This window comes from Benincasa hispida, unplaced genomic scaffold, assembly GCF_027475165.1.
Source record: "Benincasa hispida cultivar pf3 unplaced genomic scaffold, pf3_genome.v1.1 HicScf417, whole genome shotgun sequence".
Taxonomy (NCBI): Eukaryota; Viridiplantae; Streptophyta; class Magnoliopsida; order Cucurbitales; family Cucurbitaceae; genus Benincasa; species Benincasa hispida.
Genome location: NW_028326511.1, coordinates 1 through 23000, shown reverse-complemented (window position 1 = coordinate 23000; position 23000 = coordinate 1). Strand labels below are relative to the sequence as shown.

Sequence of the window (23000 nt, the reverse complement as noted above, 5' to 3'; positions counted from 1 at the left end):
GTTATTCAAGGGAAAAAGATGAACCCAGAAGATGTCCCAGTGGTAAAGGAGTTTTGGGATATATTCTCTAAATAACTATCGAGGTTACCATCCGACAGGGAGGTGGAGTTTACTATTGAATTAGTACCAGGAACAACATCTATATCGCAGGCACTGTACAGAATGGCACCGACTGAGTTGAAAGAATTAGAGGTTCAGCTGCAAGAGTTAATTGACAAGGGATACATTCGACCTAGTGTATCGCCTTGGGGAGCTTCTGTATTGTTTGTCAGGAAGAAAAATGGTACACTTAGATTGTGTATCAACTATAGGCAGTTGAATAAGGTAACGATTAAGAACAAGAATCCATTACCATGCATTGATGATTTGTTTGATCAGTTAAGAGGAGCCACGATGTTTTCAAAAATAGACCTGAGATCGGGTTATCATCAATTGAAAGTGAGGGAAGCTAACATTCCTAAAACCGCATTTAGAACAAGATATGGACATTATGAATTTTTAGTAATGCCATTTGGATTAACAAATGCCTCTACGATATTCATGGATCTTATGAACAGGATATTTCATCCCTACTTGGACCAGTTCGTGATAGTATTCATTGATGATATACTGGTGTATTCTGGTAGTAGGGAGGATTATACAACCCATCTGAGGATAGTATTGAAGACATTGCGAGATAGGCAGTTGTATGTTAAATTCAGTAAATGTGATTTTTGTTTAGATCGAGTGGTATTTCTTGGGCATGTTGTTTCAGCAGAGGGCATTAGTGTAGATGCCCAAAAGACGGAAGCAATAGTTATTGGGACCAACCCACGACTGTTTCAGAGATACGTAGTTTCCTAGGTTTGACAGGTTATAATCGGAGATTTGTGGAGGGTTTCTCTAAGATAGCCCTTCCGTTGACAAACTTGACTAAGAAAGGCATGAGGTTTGAATGCTCGTCGGAGTATGAGCATAGTTTTCAGGAGCTAAAACTGAGATTAGTATTTGCACCAGTGCTTACCTTGCCTGTTCCAGGTAAAGAATTTTAGATTTATTGTGACGCATCTCGACAAGGATTGGGATGTGTACTGATGCAGGATGGGAAAGTGGTTGCATATGCCTCTCGTCAACTTAAGAAACACGAGAGCATCTATCCTACACATGATCTGGAGTTGGCAACAGTTGTTTTGGCTCTGAAGCTGTAGAGACATTACCTATTTGGAGAGTGCTACAGAATATTTATAGATCACAAAAGCTTAAAATATATCTTTGATAAAAAAGAGTTGAATCTAAGACAAGGAAGATGGATTGAATTGATTAAATATTACGACTGTTCCATCGAATACCACCCTGGTAAGGCTAATGTTGTAGCAAATGCACTAAGTAGGAAATCCTCGAGACCCAAGGCCATTATTGGTTTAATAAGAGGTATGGTATTGCAGGAGTGCAGGAATTCTAGAACCGCCTTATCAGTGGAATCGTCAGAAGGAATGATAGCTACTTTCCAAATAAGGCCTACTTTGGTATAAAACCTTAAGCAGTATCAGTTGGAAGACCCTAATCTTCAGAAAATTGCTCATGAGGTAAGTAATGGCATCAGGGTTGACTTTCAACTAGAAGTAGAAAATGTGCTAGAAAAGGAGGGGAGAATGTGTATGCCTAACAAACTACAGCTTAAACAAGCCATTCTAGAGGAAGCACATAGTTCCGTTTATGTGATGCATCCAGATAGCACCATGATGTATAGAAATTTGAAGAAATATTACTAGTGGCCTGGGATGAAGAGAGACATAGCAGAATATGTGTACCGATGTATAATCAACTAGCAAGTAAAACCTGAGAGATAAAGACCAGCAGGATTACTCAATCCACTTCCAGTGCCTGAGTGGAAGTGGGAGCAGGTGACAATGGACTTTCTATTTGGATTGCCCAAGACACCCTTAGGATTTGATGGAATTTGGGTAATAGTCAATAGACTAACTAAGACGGCTAAGTTCATACCAGTAAAAGTTACTTTTACACTACACTGTCTAGCTAAGATTTATGGGATAGGATAATATGGAGCCCCAGTGTCGATAGTGTCAGATCGGGACTCGAGGTTCACTTCAAACTTTTGGCCTAGTTTACAGAAGGCTATGGGCACTAAATTGCATTTCAAGATGGCTTTTCATTTGCAAACAGATGGACAGTCGGAAAGAACTATACAGACACTGGAAGATATGTTAAGAGCTTGTGTATTACAATTCAAAGGAAGTTGGTATACACACTTATCGTTGATTGAATTTGCCTACAACAATAGCTACCATTCTAGTATCGAAATGGCTCTCTATGAAGCATTGTACGGCCGACCTTGCAGGACCTCAGTATGCTGGAACGAAGTCAGAAAACGACAATTATTGGGTCCAGAACTAGTTCAACAAACAACAGAGAATGTGAAACTTATCAGAGATAATCTTAAGGCGGCTTGCGATAGACAAAAGAGTTACACTATAAGGGAAGAAGAGAACTAGAATTTGAAGTCGGAGAATGGGTATTTCTTTGGCAATCCCCATGGAAAGGAATTCTCCGGTTTGGGAGAAAAGGGAAGTTAAGTCCACGATACATCGAACCATATGAAATTGTGGATTGAGTTGGTCCAGCAGCTTATAGGTTGCAGTTACAGATGGAGTTAGCTCATATTCACTACGTATTTCATGTGTCGATACTAAGGAAATACGTGCCTGATCCTATGCACATACTAGCAACACAACCGATACAGCTCAAAGAATATTTATCTTACGAGGAAGAGGCCATTGAGATTTTGGACAAGAAAGATCAGGTACTCAGAAAAAAAAGACGATTCCTTTGGTAAAGGTGCTATGGCGAAATCATGGAATCGAGGAAGCTACCTAGGAACCTGAAGAGCAAATGAAGAAGAGATCCTCAACTTTTCAAATGACATATCAGGTAAATTTCGAGGACGAAATTTCTTTTAAGGGGGGGATGATTGTAAACCCCGAACCCTAGGTTTTCTAGACAAGCATGTTTAGCTAAAGAAATGTTATATTATATATTTATTAAGTAGCAATTCATGTTTGTTTATAGGAGTTATGATGGAAGGGAAGGAAAAACATACTAAATGAGGGGTGACGTGGCAGTTAACCCTTAAACTCTGGAGGCAGCGAAAAGTTTTTGGCAGAAGAACTTCAAAGGCATGGTTTCGGCAATTGACATGAGAAAATTTAGTGAAATCGGTGCCATTCAAAAACTGAGAGAATCTAGTTTGTAAGGTTGTCTTGCCGGAGGAAGTTTGCACAGGGAGAAGAATAAAAAGTGAAGAAAGTACAGAGGAGGCAGAACTTTGGGTTAATCAGGGCCCGAGGTGAAGATTGAAAGTTCTAGGCCAAACTATAAGGAATTATTAGCTGAAATTTTAAGGTAAGAAAGTTAACTCAATTCTAAACAACTTGGTAGAAGGAAGTTTCTTGAAAAGAGTGCTGGATTTTAAGTTATGAATTTTTAAATTTATAACAGGGCATAAGCAGACAGCTGCTTGGGATGAATAAACAACTAGTTGACCGTGGGAGTTATAGCGAGATATGGGGATGAGGATCTCGCTTATAAAGGAAATCTCACTGATATTGCTCTAGAGAATCTCGCCGATCTTGCTCTAGAAGGAAATCTCGCTAGGAATTGGGTTGAGTATCGCTGGTAAGGTGAGTATCGCTAGGATGAAAATTTGCCAGGAAAAGCTTGATCTCGCTCTAGAGGATCTCGCTGGTGTCGCTCTAGAGGATCTCGCTGGTGTCACTCTAGAGGATCTCGCTCGTTTCGCTCTAGAGGATCTCGCTGACCTTGCTCATGGGGATCTCACCAGTAGAGCTGTCTGTGTTGATGAAAGTTCCTTTAATAAATGAATTAATTGAGGTATTTTACTAAGAATTCTAAGTAGTTTAACCGGGAATTATGTCCTTTCAGGTCAAGAAGAGCTAGAAGAGGCGTATAAACCATTAAGAGCTTGACGAGCGGTGAGTGACTAAGTGAATAATGTCTCCAGTACTTATGCATATAAGATCAAGTAAGTACAGTGACATTAATGATGAATTCATACTTCCTCAAGTAACAAATAGATGGAGATAACTTAACCATATTTCCCGGCTTGTATATGTGTAGAACAGGCCAAGGTATGTCATGTAGTCATTACAACAGTTAAGTTCTAATGTTAAAATATGCTTCCTAGAGGAAGGCTATGAGAGAATGAGTTCTTGTGTAGATGGTAGGCAACAAACTTAACTTGATGATACAAAATAGCCCGGTACCGAAGGACATTTGAGAAGGTACCTGACCAATTTGATACCAAAGGACATTTGAGAAGGTATCTTAGTAGCTCAATATTGAAGGACGGATTTGAGAAGGTATCTGAGCGAAAGTACCTAAGGTATGACGTTACTTAGTATGGCCACGTGCACGTAGGCAGTTTTGAATGAGAGGCCGAAGTATGGGTCTCTTGGTTGGTAATAAACATTGGGAGCTAGAGCATTTAGGCTCGTTCTCAACTAAGGAATAATGATGTTTGATGATATCTAAGAATGAAAGCTACATTTAGAGACAATTGGTTAAGATACTCGTTAATATATTTAAATGTTTATAGCAATGTAATGCGTAATGTTATACGATCTTATACTCACTGGGCTTTTAGCTCATGAAATTTCTATGTTTTCCCTTCTCAGGTAGCGGTCAGATTCCTCAGGGTTGATTCTACTACTGCTTGTCACCTAAAGATTCGGCTTAATAAGGGGACTTAGATTGATGATCTGTTTATGTACACATATCTTGTGAGGGACTAGGACTCTGTTAGAGATGTTTGGGCCCATTCGGGAATGTTTCTCCCCTTAGACATTATATCATAGTTGTATGCATTTGTTTATATTATACTTTGTTGAACTTTTAAGGAGGCGCATCATATTCATACATTATTAATGTACATCAAGTTGGCATTTAGATTAGAGGGCTAAGGTGGTGGGTGTTGGCAGTAAGGCTAGTAACTACCACGGTCATATCCTCTTTTAGATTAAGAGGGTAATTTGGAAGGGAGTGTGACAATCCATCACTTACAATTTTTTTTTAATAATTTTCGAAACCTTATATTATATAATAATATTATTTATTTGAAACATATAACAAAAAATCTTAACTTTTTACCTACAAAGATTTGAAAATTTGTTCTTAAAAAACATGCCAACACAAACAAACACAACTCGATTCTACCCAAATTGAGAGTTGGGTCACACCGAAGGAATAAGGAAAAATATTGTCATTTCCATCACAACTCTGGCTGTTCCAACTTTGATTGCTTCGACTTAAAAGAGAGGCAATCGAGCCATTAATCTAGAGGGGAAAGTTGAAGGAAAACAGTGGTAACATAACACAGGCCCAGATCGACGAAACAGATATAGAGAGAAACAATGACTTTCCACCTCCTCGGGAGATAATGAATGATCTTTAGTGGCCTAGTAAGGAGAGTCAGGGAAGAAACGGTAAGCCAAAGCACACTATCGGCACAAACGTAAAGGAATGCCAAAGCAACACTCTATACCTCTCCAAATACACTTTGTGACCTTCTCTGTGAGGATTGCTAGGGCCTCGGCTTCGACCCTCTTGGTGAAATAATCATTAACTATTACTGTAAACTTAGTTTGTCTCTTTAGATTTGGGTTGGTTGATCTATGTCATTCCCTCCCAAGTGCAGCCTTTCAACTGTATCTGATTTGTGCCTCCCTTCCCCCTTCAATTGTTGGGCCCTTGCCTTTGGCTGGGTCTTAGACTAAGGTAGGTGAATCTTAGGACAATGGAAGTGGATCTCACTCTTGCCTCCTGGTTGATCCTTGTGATCTTTCGATAACGCCTCTATGATTGGATTTGGACGATTCAAGATCTCCAAAATTTGCCTGATGCTTTGATCCATTCCATGGACTTTCTTCTCTAGTACAATATGCTCTATTGGCTCTACTCTCTAATGGGGAGTTTGACCAAAAGAGTTGGAGAGTAGGAATTGAGGGGAGTGGAGTTGTGAACTTATGACCTCTACTCCTTGTTTGGCTGAAGAAGTTTGTAGGTCCCACTGCTAAAAAACATCTATTTATACCTTATTAACTCGTTACGCTGTGGGCTTTAGGAGTTCACGACTCTCCAAACTTTACAATTCTGTTCCACCCCTTGCCCCAAACACCTCCTAAGTGACATGTCAATGAGTTTCGGTAGGGAGAGGTATATTAGTCAAGTTGTTTGGTCTCCACAATTTGTTCTTTTGTGGTCATTCGCCTACGACTAGAACGTTGCTTATAGTTTGATTTATAACAGATGTGCAATTCTTTGTAAAGCAGAGGAATGATTTCCACAAATGGCATCAATTCTTGATATCGAAATCTAGTTCTGGTGAATATGTATAGCACAAATCAAATTATGAACTGCAAAGCTAGTAAACATTACACTGGTGTGGTGCTAAGCCACACACACTTGGACGCTCTAGATAAAAGTTTCTAATTCGTCTTTGTTTATCATTTGATAATTTTTGCTCATGATAACAAATGCATAATTCTTAGTAAAGCACAAGAATGATTATTGTTATACCAAAATCTAGTTCAACGATGAATATGTATAGCAGGAATCAAACTATGTTCGCAAACCTAGTAAATTGTACACTGGTGTGGTGCTAAGCTTAGTGATATGATTAGGGAGTTACTCCTTTGTTCGCCTTTTCATGAGAAGGGTTGTTCTCTCTTGTGGGGGTGATACAAAAATTCTAATGAATTGGAATTAGAAACTCTTTCGATATGAGAACCCCTAATTTTCAATCACTATAACCCCCAAATTGATTCAATTTCAACCTAAGAATTGGGTTAGACACGGATTACCTTAAGACCAAAGCTTTTGAGACAAAGAACAAGTTTTTTGGCTCAAGATTTAAACACTCCACAAATAGGATGATCAATCCCACTTGAAAGTGTTAGGCCCCTACTCTAGAATACCTTTCTAACCAGCTTCCGATCGAGAAAAACAAGTGTAATAGGAAAAACAAGACAGAGAACAAATCAAATAGCACGATCTTCTTATTGAATAAATCCTTCCTTATCAGCAACAAGATTCAAAAGGGTCCCAATCAAAAACAGAAGGAAAAGATGCAGTAAATACTCAGAAAATTAATAAAACTAAAACAATCCAACTTGGTATTCGAGAGATGCTGGAAATCCCTCCATGAAGATCGAATCTCCCCTTTTCTCACTAAATTCTTCCTGCCTCCTTCATTCCAGCCTTCCCCATTTTGTCCATCCTCCCGTGGTCCCTCCTACAACGGCCTCCTCTTCTATTTTACTTGTTGAAACCATATCTTCATCTCCCACTATCCCCTTAACTGTTTCTTTGTGTGAGTTTCCCTTTTTGCCCCTCCTCTTATAGGTAAATACAATGGGAGGTTTTACAGAAAGTTCTTAGCATGCAACTTAATATAGGAATTGCAAAATTCAAGAAGCTCCTTGGCTAAACTTGAAAGAGAAAGCACTCAGCCAAAATTCTGTTCATCAACTCCTCAAACAACCTAATAGCAAGATTTTAAATATCCTCCTAATGAAAACCCTAGACAGATCATATTAGGGGTGTGTGTTATTTTGTGGGATCTTGGGACAAGTGGAATAATCAAGCGTTTAGAGGGTTGAGAAATGATCCTAACGATGTTAGGCCCCTTAGATTTCATGTTTTCCTCTAGGATTTGATTTCGAAATTTTTTTTAGTAATTACTATATAGGTTGAAGCCCCTTCTTTTAAGTCTCCTTTTGTGCATTTTGTTTTTCTTTTTATGCTCGTATATTCTTTCATTTTTACTCAACGGAAGTTGCTTCAATGGAAAAAAAAAAAAAAAAGAAGTTAATATTGAGTTTGTGAATAACTTAGACGATATAGTATCGTATTTTTGCAGACTTTTGGACGCATTGTCTTAAGGTTTTAGTTTGTAACAACAGACAGAGCCAATCGACATCCCACCAAGATTCTTGGGGTGTTATAGATCTTGAATGGTCGTGCGTTCGATGCAATAAGATCTTGGTTGGTGGTTGACCCGTGGGGGTTGTCCTACTTTGCGTTAGGTTGATCTTCATGGGTGGGCATGACTTCGACAATTGGGTTGTCTTTGACTTTGGCTTGGGCTTGGCCCATTGACTGTCATTGGGCTCTAGGTCTCTTATGAGTCTTGGAGATCAGCATTTTAGATATTTTCACCCCACTTCTATTATGCAAAGGCCCGCCACACCTTTTTTTTTCCACTTCACACTTAAGCATAAGAGATTCGCTTTAGTGCACACGAGCTTTGAAAATATTTGCTCTAGTGCATTGCTCCGTGTGCGCGTAAGAACATTAAAGAAAATCTTCGTTTTTTTTTTACTGTCATTTATTTTTAATTCTGTAACAACTATAATGTTGTGTGTGTTTGTGGGCTGTAGCGTCTTCGTTTTTCGTTTTTCGTTTTTTGTTTTTTTGTTTGTTTTCTTGGATGTGGCCTTTCTAGACGGTCTTCCTTATCAAAACAAAAGGAAGGATTAGGAGACTTTATGTTGGGAAATTATGTGATTTTTTTTTCTTATCGTATGAATTAAGTAGAAACTATAAAAGTTCAGTATTCCCTCATTCGTTCTAATATGATTAATGTGACCGTTATGAGAACAGGCAAGTAGTATCAATCTGGACTTGTTCAAAGCTATGTGCTGTTTGCTTTGTTGCCGGGGTGGTGGTTGGTTATTCGTTAAAGCGATGTGTTAATCGATGGGTTTCCAAGCTACTAAGGAGATTGAAAGATGATTGATATATCCATCCTCCATCCCCTTGTTCTGCTGTGCCAGTTTCATTGTTTTTAATTGATAGAAATGAATTGCTGAGTTATTACTCAATTAGGAAATGCAACCAAATGCTTAGCCCCCTTCCATTGTATTGAAATTATAAAGTTCAAAAACCAACAAACCTTTTCTCTTTTTTTATGGTAGATTGACCAATTGCTGTAATAATTTTATTATCTCATGTAGTTTGTCCCCTTTTGCAGTATAAGCTCCTAGTACATATGTTTTTAAGAATTGTGGTTAGGTTGATATTAAGAATTGAAATCATTGTATAACTTATTCATTAGTTGTAAGTTTCAAGGATTCCATTGTTACATAGAAGTTTCTACTTTCTATGAAAGACAAACTAGGAATAACCGAAATTTAAAGCTCCGCTTGATAACTACTTGGTTTTTGAAAATTGTGTTAGGTTTCTTAGAACTTTTTTATTGTGATTTTCACCTTTTCAAACTAAATGTGTGAATTCTTAGCTAAATTTCTAAAACAAATTTTGAATATCTATGTTTAGGATTTTAAAACTTGGGCTTAGTGTTTTAAAATACTCCTTAAAAATAGATAACAAAATAAAGAAATTAATAGGATAAGCTTAACTTTTAATAATCACGAACTGTTTAGTAATTTCATTTTTAGTTTGTTGTTTTTTAAATTTATGTTTGTTGTTCTTAATTATGATTTTCACATAAGCTAAGAAAATACTTTAATTCTTAGTCAAATTGTAAAAACAAAAATGAATTTTTGAAAACTACTTTTTCAACTTTTTTTTTTTTTTTTAATTTTTTAAATTGAGGATTGGTTATTTAAAACATTAGTAGAAGGTGGACAACAAAATATAGAAATTTATGGAAGAAGTGTTTATTAACTTTATTTTAAAAATTAAAAAGTCAACGAGTTATCAAATTTGGCATGAATTGTTATCAAATAGGTACAGATGGCCTCATTTGGGTGTAATGGAAAGTGGTCTTCTGCTTACGTCATAAGCATGTGATTTTACCGATTTGTCCTTAGATGCATCCATCCCTCATGTTATCCTCACTGGTTCGACATGTGTTTCTCAATGCACGGTCACTCGATACCTAGTTTCATGGTCACTCAATACGGCTGCAAGCGACACGTGTATACTTGATCATATCAATGTCATACTTGATGCTCGATTACTTTATCGATTATTTTGAATTCAAAACCCATTTGAAGGCATTTGAAGTTCATTCTTTTACCATTTCCCACAACTCAGAGTATTCTCTTTGTTCACCCGATTGTATATCCTTCAACGACAACACCTCTACACTCGAAACTTCACTATCTCTACATCAGGTAACATTCTTCTCCTTGTGTGTAGTTTAACTCGACTATCATCAGGGAACATTCTTCTCGTTTTTTGTATTTTGGTATCATTCACTCAAAACTCACTATCTTAGCATTGTGTTCCTCGATGTGCGCTTCCATGTTACATGATACTCGACCGACACAATTTTCATTTTTGTTTTCATATCTTGTATGTTTGGCTGGATTTCGAGTTTGTTTCGTTTCAGTTTTCAAATTTTTGTTATTTCGAACCGTCTGGAGTTTAGGGTTTGAGTTGGATAATGCATGAAGGTAGAAAATCAAACTGAATGCTTAACAATCGACCATCTAAGTCACTTGTAATTTAGTGAGTAAGGGACACCATGTAACATGTATCGAGTATCGAGAAATCGAGTATCTTGTATAGTGCATCAAGGAACGTGCATTATGTATCGAGTATTGAACAGAATTCTTATTTTTCTCTGTTTTTTGTTATTCTGTGCAGTATGACTAGACAATTCAAGATTTCTTCTCATGATCGTTTCCCAGGCCAAGCGACCAGCCTATCCTCTCACATTGGGACGACTAACAAGATTGTGAAAGAGAAGCTTACTCCCACTTAGCTTGCCCTCTTCAGGAAGACTATATTTGAGCCATTTGTGGACATGGACATTACCTTCAACAGTCCATTGGTCTATTACATTCTATTAAGGGAGGTTGAAGACCATTGGAAAGATTCAATGACATTCGATTTAAATGGTACAGTTATAACATTCATCAAAGAAGGCTTCCTATTAGTGATGGGATTGTGGCGGTCACCCAATCAGTAGTTAAGAGAAGGGCTGAAGGAACTGAATCTCTACGTAATAGGTACTTGGGGAATGACTTCGCAACGAACATCCATATTGGTACCTTAGAGACAATGTACAAGTAGATGGAGTTTGAGAATGATATGGATGTTATAAAGATGACATTGGTCTACTACACTGAATTGCCTATGATTGGAAGAGAGAGGACGAGGGCCAATGTCGACAAGACCTTATTAATTGACGTGGAGGATTTAGATTACTTCAACTCCATGGATTGGGGAAATGTTTTGTGGGAGAGGACCTTACTTGGACTACAAAGAGAATGGAGTGGCAAGTCTGAGAACTACAAAAAAGGTCCAAGATCAATAAAAACTACATCGTCAAGTACAACCTACCGGGGTTTCCTTATCATTTTCAGGTAATATCCATTTATTGGCCATAGGAGATCTACTAATTTTAGTGTTAATGTTACTTACTACTTATGCTTGTCTTATAATCGTTTATGAATTATGGTAGGTGTGGGCATATGAGAGCATTTCAATGGTTGTCGAAAAAGTTGCAACCCGACTCAATGGACATGCCGTACCTCGATTCCTAAGGTAGGAGTGTACATACTCACTCCCAACCAAAACAATAGTGCGAGACGTGTTTGAGTCCATCGAGGTTAGTGTATTAAATCACAATCTACATGGATTTAAGGTGAATGACATATATAACTAACAAATTGTTCGTTGTTTTGTATAGACAAGGATCACACCCACACCATTGATCATGTCCGATAGGGAGAGGTGGTATAGGGACACTAGGGTCGATGAACGACCCGTATACGAGTGCATTGATGCCGAGATGACATTCTCAGAGACACATAGATCACACCATGATGAGGATGCTTGTAGCCACTTCAATGACTACGAGAGTCACGAGCATCACATCCATGAGCCAGAACTCGATGAGCATCAATCTGACCAGCTCTCTACCGATGAGCGCGAGATTCACCCTCTTCATAACGAGTCTCGCAAGCTCCCTACTGACGAGCATGTACCCTCAACTGAGGAGCGAGGGTCGCCTCGATTGAATATAATGCATTCTGAGCCCATAAGGGGTATGGGCATTTGCAAATCGCTCCATGACATAGATCAGAAAATGGCTACGATGGAGCGTAAATTGGATGATGTACAGTTAGACTTGAAAAATGTGAAGTCTGACTTGAGTGTCCTTCAAGCTAAAGTACAAACAATCACCAGCCTACTGCGATCATTGTGTTAGGTAAGTAATATCATCTTAAACTTATTCTAATATAAATCTATATCGTGTTGTGTTTGACCTAACATCATAAGGTTTATGCATGGAGTCCACCAAGACTATTGACCCCATTCCTCAACATTCCATCGAGACCTGTGACCGAACCCCTCTAACAGTTGCTGAGTCCCATGACCCAGAGTTCCAGGACCCCATTCCTCCACCCGCCACCAAGACCAACACAATGGAGCCTGAGTCATGTGACCCCATTCCTCCATCAGCCATCGAGATTTAGAACCTCATTCCTCCACCTTCAACGAAGCCTGTGAACTATGAGGGGGAACAGAGACAGACAAGCAGGAAGAGGAAGCCAACACAACTGTACACCCCTCTAGTTGACACAGTAAGGCAACTGAAAAAAAGCAAAAATATATTCAGCTCGGTGAACGTCCGATTGACATCATCCCCTATGACCTGCCACACGCTATTCCAGAAGACTTGATGAATGAGTTCATGGTCTGGTTGAACAGCGTGGACATGAGGCCTCACGGGTTGGGGAATGAAGTTCTATTTAGGATGAATTGCACGATGAAAGAGTTGTTCTGGGAGCTGACATGTGATAGTAATTAGGTTGAGAATGACGTAAGTTACCATCTCTTAACATTTATATACTTGTTAATTACTATTCCCATTCTTTGACTTAACTTGCAAACTACAGGTTCTCGATTCTTTATTCATGTTTCTCTGACGAAAGTTTATTAGCTGGCTGGAGATATGTGTTCATTGGTTCACGACATGCCACATGGCATATTGATATGTATTATAGAGGGTTTAAATTTTAATGTACAATATTGCATTATTGATATATACTTGAACTTATTGTTATCCATTTTGCAGAGTCACTTAAACCTCTAAGGTCTAGATAGCTTGTTCGAGGCCATACGTGGAAAAACCATGGAAGAAGTTACTAAAGTATGGGAGAAAGAGCACATGTATGTCGATTACGTGCTGGACTGGTACCTGAACATCAACCCGAATGGACAAATGTCGATTACATCTATAGCCCAGTTAACTGCAAGCAGCATTGGTTTTTGTTGGTCATGGACATGAATATCAGACGCATCCTTTTGTATGACAGCAAAAGATCTGCTAAAATTCTTGGTGCCCCTATGCTTTACTCTCCCTTCACTGGCATAATTCTACGGCCTATATGATACAAAGCCCGACCTTGCACCCAGTTCTTGGAAGCTGAGTTGTATCAATACAAGTGCCCTGTAGAGGAATATATTGGATTATGGGATATTCAGTCTCAAGTACTTTGAGTACTTGGTGATCAGTCGAGTATGGAGAGCTTATGACAAGATAAGATGCGTGATTTCAGGTTGTAGTATGGTGCTGAGTTATGGGTAGATCAATTTTTTTATTAGGGTAGATCAATTTTTCTATGTAACTTTTCACATTATTTTGACATTATTTATGTGAATTTTTATACCATCTATATGAATTTTGACATTATTTGTAAATCTGACATTATTTTTATTAGGGCTTTCCATATAAATTTTGACATTATTTGTAAATCTATATCATCTATATAGTCACCAATTTTTTTTAGTATTGTCGAGTATCGTGCAACATGCACTGAGTATATAGTAATCAACCATCTATATAGTCAATGTTTATCTAGTATTTTCGAGTGTCGTGTAACGAGTATATCTTAATGAGTATCGAGTATCAAGTGACTGTGTATGGAGTATTTATTAGAACATCTCTACATTACACCGAGTATATGGTACATGTAAATCAACCATCTATATAGTCAATATTTATCGAGTATTGTCGAGTATCGTGTAACATGCACCGAGTATATAGTACATATAAATCAACCATCTATATAGTCAATGTTATCAAGTATTGTCGAGTATCGTGTAACGAGTGTATCTTAACGAGTATCGTGTATCGAGTATTTATCAGAACGTCTACTACATTACAGAATGAACAATCTATATAATACAGAGTTTGGAGGGTCCCATATGAATAATCTATATGATATAGAATGAACAATGAACAATCTACATTATAATACAGAGTTTGGAGGGTCCCCTATGTCGTCCTTGCCCGTTTGTTGAGTTTGGACATGTTAAGTGGTTCGTTGCACTTTTTGCTGTTATGTCCCGATTGGTCACACCGTTCACATTTCTTTAATGTGACATGTTCTCAAGCAGACGATATCCTATTTACCCTTCGTCTACCAACCTATACCACTCTTTTCGGTGGGAGTATTTTACTTCGGTATACCCTGGTGGCTTTTTCCATTCGGATACATGACCAAGTGGGTTTACATCACTATACAATCTGCTGCATAGAGTAAATGGATTAATATTGCTCTCTCTAGCTGTAACAATAGCATGCGAACACGGAATCTCCAAACACTGCAATTACTTGTAACTACATTCTCGAGTGTTAAGGCTATACCATCTATTCCACCATCCTTGACATGAAATCTATAATAATCAATTGGATTCACTCGACATCGCCTAGCTTTTTCGCACTCTAAACTCATTATTTCCTCCGCATAGACTAAGTGTGTCGATGTACTATTAGACCACATTGTTCGCCGCTCATGAGACCAACCTTGAAGCATACCTCTTATGTATTCTAGCAATGAAGTTGCTGGTAACACTCTTACTTCTTTGGTAATAGCATTGAAGCATTTGGAAATATTACTAGTCATGTTATCATATCGGTTCCCAAACTGGTAACACCGTGCCCACCATTGAATACTAGCATCCTCTAAATATGTAGCAAGGGAACCATTTTTGTAGTTCACTATTTGGACCCAATGACGTTTGAACTCTGATTCTCGATACGCTCTATAAGCATCGTGAAACAATTTTCTAACGACCTTGTCTTTAAAGTAATTCTCCACGTTCCTTTTCAAATGGAAGGTACAAAGTTCGTGGTAAGAATTGAGGAATACGATATCAATGACATTAGCTATACTCTGTCCACGGTCTGAGATGAATACAAGGTTAGGGCATTCTCCAATTGCTGCTTTAAGATTCGTCATGAACCACTTCAGGGCTCGATCGTTCTCACTATCAACAATTGCATATGCTAGTGGGTACAATTGGTTATTACCATCTATTGCAACACCAACTATTATTGTTCCCTTATACTTACCCTTTAGATGAGTGCCATCTATAATGATCACAGGTCGACAACTCTTAAAACCTCTTAGACTCGCACCTAGCACCATGAACACGTATTTGAAATATTTTGATTCTTCAAGCTCAATCTCAAATACAGTTCTAGGATTTTCTATCTTCAAAGCCTCACAATATGCATGCAAGACGACATATGATTCCTCTAGCGTCCCCTTTGCAAGAGCAAAAGCAGTTTCTCTTGCACGCCATGCCTTGCCATAACTAATATTGACACCGTATTACTGCCGTACATCCTCAATAATATGGTGCGGTTTGTCCCCCCGACCAACGCCGAACTTTTCCTTGATTAGGTGACCAATAACGAATGCACTGTCTTGCCTGTGGTCATGATTCAATACTTCAATTGAGCATGTGTGATTGGGCGTCATTTTATGATCTTGAAAATATCACATCCGTCTATTTTAGTTGCTCGAATGACCCACTTACAAGTCTTGTGTAAACACCAAACACTATACAATTTTTTGTTCGATCTTTTAACCCATAGCTCAAAGTTATTCTTAATGGCCAATGTTGTTAACCTTCTCGCTGAAGAAAATTTGACCTTCTTCAACTATATCCACTAACCTTATAGACAACTATGGTTGCATAATCAAGTCCCTCGTTCTGGCCTAACTACTAGATGGTACATTGGTCGGAATTTGGCGAGCACACTCCCAATAAAATGACAAAAATCATTTGATAAAATTGGAGTTGGTTATTCTTCATACACAACAGAAGGACCATTCCCTAAAAAAACCTGGGTTGGCTATTCTTCATTCACAACAGAAGGATTACTCCCTAAAACAACCGGGGTTATCTGTTCTTCATTCCTAGCCTTTTCCTCTATCATCGCATTCTCATTTACACATGTTCCAACATCTTCTATTGTCACATTCGGATGCAATACGTTTGCTATATTAACATCAATGTTGTCGTTTTCTAGTGAGACACCCAATGGACAAACATCATACTCATTTACATCACCTTCACACATGGGTTAGTCTGATCTCTCTGGGTAATCAAATGTTGCCCCGTGATAAATTTCTTCGATTTTCTCAAGACTTACAAATACCTGTAGTCTAGTACGGTCGTACTCTGAGAGGAGAAATTTAATATAACATCATCCATTAAGCATACTAGAGGAGAATCAATATCCATCTTATATTTCACCCTCATTATAATCTTGAACTCTGTCAAACTAACTTGCATCATATCATATACAAGATTTAACAGCTCATTGTAGGTCAATGTGCTTGGAACTAGCAAACCCTTCAAACAGCCTCCAGTATAGCATTGTCTCATATACCACCATAAGTAAGAATATATACTTATCCATATTTCAAGAAAAACAATTCAGAAAGTGAGCATTTAGGAAAATGGGTAACTGTTAAATACTCGCTACTTGCTACTCGATTCTCATCACTCGATACTCGGTATTCTCAACTTGATGCTTACTGTTTCATAGCTCTCTCCTCTCATCCTCGCTCCACTGGGAGCTATTTGCATGTATCAGTGCATACTCACAAACTCACATTTACTTGTCCTCTTTTCTACGTTTGTATGTCTCGCACATCATCGAAAAAGTAAAAAAAAAAATGAGTAGGAAAATGCACATTTACTTACTTAAGGTGTGAGACAATATAGTGAGATCTCAATGCCTTTATAACTTGATCTCCATCAAGAAAAAAAGGTTTTGTAAAGTGTGTTTTTTGAAGGGAAAGTGATCCCGATTTTCTCTACTGTGTTTCAGTTCTGTTTATTCTTAGTTAATAAAAAAAATTACTTCACATTTCAAGAAATCAATTTGAAATTTACCATGTATATGGTAAGAAAATTTCCCAATTTGTGTATGTTCGTATATGAGAATTAACTACAGAGCAGGTTCTGTATCGAGTGACATGGATAATTCAAAATAATTGAGTATAAAGTAATCGAGCATCGAGTATGACATTGATATGATCGGGTATACACATGTCGATTGCATCCATATCGAGTGACCATGAAGTTGGGTATTGAGTGATCGTGCATCGAAGAATGTGTGATGAACCATCGAGGATCGAGTAAATTTGTATCGGCAGGTGCGAGGGGTGCATCTCAGGGACGAATCGGTAAAATCACATGCTTATGACGTAAGCAAAAGACCACTTTCCATTATTTTCTCTATAGGAGGTTATTTTTCATTTGGGTCTCCCAAATGAGGCGATCCGTACAAAAAAACCCTTTATGAATTATGCAAACACCATTTAACTTCCATGCAAGAATAAAATACACTTTTTTTCAAGTATTTAAATTTTGTTTTTATTTAATCCTTAAGTTTCCATTTCAAAACAAATGTTTTTGGTCCTTGAAAATTGAAGTTAGTTTTTATGTAGTCCGTGAGATCTCAAAAATGAAATGTTTGGTTCTCAGGGTCTTGAAAATTAATTGGTTTCTAGGATAAAAGGTCATACCAACTACCGTTGAGTCAAACTCACTTCGACTTGAAATTAATTTCTAATTGGTCTAATTGTATTAAAAATAAAATATTGAACTCATTTTGAAAATATATGGCAACTTCTTGTAGTCAATGTATGTTAACAATCACCCCATTATTCTACTAAGTCAACTAATGCCAACTCCACATAGGTCTTCTTATCCATACAACATAAATTGTTGGCCCATTCAAAACATATTTTTTTGGGTCCCTCTAGTTGAGAAGTTAATTGCTTTATAAAAACATTTATTGGACTATTTGCACCTCAATTATTTCATCAAATAGCTATTCAATCATAAGACTATTTGATTAAGAGTTTTGACTTGGAATTTAAAATTAAAATTGTTCCATAGCTGTGTCTCATTCTTTTATATAATTAGTCTTAATCTTGTATTATTGTACATTATTCTGAGTCATTGTTAAGGTGTTCTTTCGATACGATTTAGGATGTCATTTTTCAAAATTTAATATCCTTAGTTGTGTTTGAATAAACCTATGTAATATATCCATTCCCAACAGTCTGTTCTTTTGAGGATTGACACATTGAGAATTCCAAATCAATTTCAAGATTTGATGCTTTCTACCTTCTCTCTTTTGCAATCTTTTCATAGCTGTAATGTTCTGGATGAATCACATTTCTTTATCAATTTTCTTGATAAATAACTATACAAGTCCACATATTCAATACTTTATCTTCCCTAAATTATGATTGTGGATTCAATCTATGGTGGCCACCTATCTAAGACATAAGACACTCAAATGTTATAGGGTCAAATGGGTTATCCCGTGAGATTAATCGAGGTGCACTTAAACTGGTCCAGATACTCACGGATAAAAAAAAAATCCCTAAATTAAACAAGCAAACTTTTCACATTAATAACTTAGACTAATGAAGCTTGGATTGAGAAATCTTAAGTGTACTTAATATTTGGATTTACAAATTAGTACCTCTTTAAATCCTAGGCTTGATTTTTGAGTTTACAAAAAAGATGAGGTAGGTCATTGTTGTAACAGATTTGAATTCGAGTTAAATTAGTCTAAATTATGAGTTATATTTCACAAATATATCCTTTACTATATAGCATTTTCTTTCTTGAGAATATAATAGTACAAGTTTTAGAATAACCTACGACTTATTAGAAATGTTAATTATGTTTTTAGCTCTAATTAAGTTTTAGAACAAACTTAACCTTCAATTGATGAAAACAACTCTATTTATGATCTAAATGGAAAATTACTAAATATGAATGATACATTAAAGCTACACCAATAATCATTGGTTGTATATTTAATATACTTTATAATTTTTCTCTTATAGATCTGTATCGACTATATTAGATCATCTTGGCCAAAATATTTTTTAAGTACAAAAAATGTAGCATCAGGAATTGAACCACATCAATCTCAAAAAAAGGTAATAAACATTACATTCGGCTTGTGGCTAAAAAATTGCATGTTATTTTCATTTACTTATTTGATATTGTTATATTGTTAAAAAAAAATGTACATCAATCTTGTATAATATAAGGTATTTGAATCTATATCTATCTATAATTATATTATATAAGCATTCAAATTTGATTTCCCTCCCTTAGAAGTTTAGTTTATTGACAAAGTAAATCAGAAATATTCTTTATGGAACTCAAATCTAGTTGCAGTCTTGCGAGTAAATTCTAGTGATAGCCTCTTGAGCTCTTTTGCCAGCATTGGCATTCCACAGTAGAACACTCCCACTGTCTTGTAAGCGTGCTTCGACGCTATTCGCCCGAACACCTCCTTCCACTCGGGCCTCGCAAAATGAGTCCTTGCCTGCATCGCCATTGCATTAATAATCTCTAAATTTTAAATTTAAAATCTTAAGTTTATAAGTAATAAAGTTACCAGAACTAGGATATTTAAGAAATGAAAATGAATGAAAGAGTCGAAAGATAGCGTAGTTACTTACTCGTGTGCCAGAGAGAATGTCGACGCCATGCTTGGCATGGTTCAAAGCTTGGACCATTTTGATCAACGTGCTCCTTGCATCACTTTCTTCGTACACACTCGTCAAGTAGGTATGGAGTTCAATTTGGCCCTGATTCATTCATTTATTTATTCATTTCACTACTTGAATTACATGATCTTTATTTCTTCTTCTAAAAGCATTCCATGGATTTAAGGTCCTTGTTTTAGTTTTAAGTTTACTTACTTTCTTGTCCATCTCTGCTACTTCATCCATCACCCCTTTAAACCACTCCAAGGAACTAGCCTCTCTCGTCACCCAATAGAAGTACGCTTGTGCCTGTCCCATCCCCATCCCCGTTCTGCTCTGCAACTTCCTCTTTCCACCCGGTGTCGTGTTTAAAGATCCAAAGCTGTCTTCTGATCTGCTTGTTTCTGTTGTTGATTCCTATAATATTCATAAGAAAACCTGAAAACTTTAGCTCCGTTTTATTACTATTTCATTTTTAGTTTTCTTATTTTTAAAATTTTTGAAAACGGTGCTTGTTTTCTGGCAATTTCTTTTCTTTTCTGTAATTTTTACCATTGATTCTTAGCCACATTCTAAAAACTATAACACGTTTTTAGAAACTTTAATATATAAGTTATAGTTTCCATGTTTTCCCCTACAAATAAGTAATTAATTTACCGTTGGCGTTTGTTCTTCAATGGTTTTGGAGTTGTTGAGAAGATCCTTGAGGATACTAACAAAAGGGGTGGCTCCAATTCCAAGTCCGACGAGGAGAAGCACATCGTAGTTTTGATAGTCCTGCGCAGGTGCTCCATATGGCCCGTCCACCAACAATCTCGGCTGGCTGAACGAAACGTCAAAAAGTCTCAAAAGTAGATATAAACTAAATAGATACAAAACCGAAAAGAGAGGAGAACACACAATACCTTTTTCTTTCCATGTTGACCAAATGACCCAATTTGGCTCTACCAAGAACAGGTTTGGAGTTGACATGGTTAGTAAAGACACACTTGAGTTCTCTTGTCCAATCCCCAACTGTCCTAATATGCACACTCAAGTACTCATCTCCTGGTGCTGAAGTTATAGAAAATGGGTGCCTGAGCAGGTTTGTTTTCAATGTTATGCATTTTTTTCTTTTTTTCTTTTTTTTCTTCTTTTTTTCCCCTTCCTTTCTTGAAGCAAAAAGATTTGGAGTTCTTAAAACTTACCATTCAAACTGGGAAATTGAAGGACATTGAAGGAATATGTACTGTCCACTTCTGTATTTGAACCCACGAGGCTTTAACATCACCAAGCTGAACACATTCCCTGGTAGTACTGAAACCTGTTCGGAATAGTAACAACTGTCTTACCCACTAAACTATATTCGAATAATCTCATTAAGTTGAACACATTCCATGTTATGTCGATCACACGAAATTCATAAATAATACTGTTGAAAATGCAATCAAAGTCTCGTAGTGGCTAGATATAGGGATGATCATGAGTTTATAAGAAAATACAACTATCTCCGATGGTTTGATGTCTTGAAACCAAAAGTAAAGGTATGAGGGTTTTTGCCTAAAGTGGATAATATCTGAAGATCCGTTGTCTCTAACAAATACCGTCAATAGAATCTCTATTCTAGACACTATGTCAGTTGAGCTACGCTCTTGTTGGCAATCTCGAGTAAATTTTAAACTAAGAAAGTCAATCCAAGTTAATGTGGATGTCAACCAGGCATGGCAAATTTTAACTACATAGATACAAAAAAAAAAAAATAAATAATAATAATAATAATAATAAATAAATAAAATGATAAATAAGAAAATGAAAGATAGTAGTACATTACCTTCAATATCTCAACAGAGTAATACTCTGATCTGCAGGCTCTGAGGCTCCTCTCCCCAAGATACAGCAGCAAAGGGAAAGAAATATACACCCAAGTCTAACACCAAAAATTTATCCTTGTTTCACTCCATTGCACCAAAACCAAAAACACAAAAGACCGGATGAAATTTTATTTGATAATCATTTGGTTTTTTATTTTTTGTTTTTGAAAATGGTGGTTTTTCATCTTTCTTAGGATAGAATTTGAATTCCTAGCTAAATTTCAATAATAATATTAAATAGAAAACAAAGAAACTCACAAATGGTAGTATGTATAAACTTAGGGTATGTTTGTTTTAACTTTTCAAGTGTTTAATTTTGAAAGAAAAATTGAAGTGTATGAAAATTATTCAAAATATCTTTTGAAATATTTTCAAAGAGTATTCTAAACGTTTTCTTATGAAAAGAGTTTAAATAAAAGTGACTTTTCTAAAAAATATATATATTTTTTTCTCTGATGAATCCAAACATATCCTTAATTTACAAAAGCCAAATAATTAGGAAAGGAGAAGAGAATTATAAGGATTTGGGTTACCGTTTTTTGAGTCCAATTATGAGCCAGAAACAAGAAAGTGCCATGAACAAGAAGCAAAAGGTAGACAAATCCCATAAGATGATGGGAGTACCAAAAGGCATTAAACCCTGCCAATCTGTTGAACAACCGAGGCAATCTCACAACATTCCTTCTAAAACGACGAGTAGCAAGTGTAAATGAAATCCCCATCAAAACCACCATCACAATCCCTGTTACCCCTTCAACGCTCATCAATAGCTCCTTATAACTTGGCTTCTTGTTGTGAAAATCACTCGATATCGCTTCAAATTCCTCCGGCGAAGAATTCACCAATCTCAGGAAGTCACACGCCAAATGAACCCCGCCATGGACGGCGATTCCAATTGCTATGAAACACGCAATTAGCTTGTGAAAATTGATGTTGTCGTCGAATGGGACGATTGATCTCGCTGCGGTTGATCGTAGCCAAGTGAGAGTGTTGCGGCAGACGGGGAGGAGGATTAAGGCCATGTTGAGCTTTAGGGTCTCGGCGGCGCCTTTCGCCGTCGGAAGGCAATACCCCATTATGTCAAATGCTGCTTTGTTTTTGTATTGAAGGAATTTCCATGTGAATAGAGCTGCCATTGTTGAGCCCCAAAGGAAAAGAATCCAAATTCTTTGCCAGTTTTGGAAGATTACAGAATGAAGTGTTGTGGTTGCTGTTTTGATGATGTTTTTGGGGTTAAATGAGCTTAGATTTTGGCTCCAACCTACACTTGTTGTTGTGCTTAAGGGTCTGCTGTAGTTCATATATGTGTCCCTTTGTAAAAGCAAAGTCT

General features: G+C 37.0%; 2 protein-coding genes and 1 long non-coding RNA gene across 3 annotated transcripts; 1 reads left to right on the top strand and 2 right to left on the bottom strand.

The window, feature by feature from the left end:
- The first annotated feature begins 7599 nt into the window (after positions 1-7599).
- LOC150030236 (uncharacterized) lies at positions 7600-13749 on the top strand. Its single transcript, XR_016527121.1, has 6 exons — positions 7600-10154; positions 10630-11351; positions 11450-11596; positions 11678-12199; positions 12285-12814; positions 13070-13749. It is a non-coding gene; the product is annotated as an uncharacterized LOC150030236 (long non-coding RNA).
- Positions 13750-14507: 758 nt separating this feature from the next.
- LOC150030235 (protein FAR1-RELATED SEQUENCE 4-like) lies at positions 14508-16677 on the bottom strand. Its single transcript, XM_090309922.1, has 2 exons — positions 16448-16677; positions 14508-15597 (listed from the first exon to the last, which is right to left on the bottom strand). The coding sequence occupies exons 1-2, from the start codon at positions 16675-16677 to the stop codon at positions 14508-14510; spliced, it is 1320 nt and encodes a 439-aa protein (XP_090166048.1).
- Positions 16678-19286: 2609 nt separating this feature from the next.
- Positions 19287-22991, bottom strand: LOC150030234 (respiratory burst oxidase homolog protein E-like). Its single transcript, XM_090309921.1, has 8 exons — positions 22204-22991; positions 21631-21726; positions 21008-21123; positions 20726-20896; positions 20478-20643; positions 20037-20237; positions 19794-19922; positions 19287-19657 (listed from the first exon to the last, which is right to left on the bottom strand). The coding sequence occupies exons 1-8, from the start codon at positions 22969-22971 to the stop codon at positions 19469-19471; spliced, it is 1836 nt and encodes a 611-aa protein (XP_090166047.1). The 5' UTR covers positions 22972-22991; the 3' UTR covers positions 19287-19468.
- Between the last annotated feature and the right edge of the window lie 9 nt (positions 22992-23000).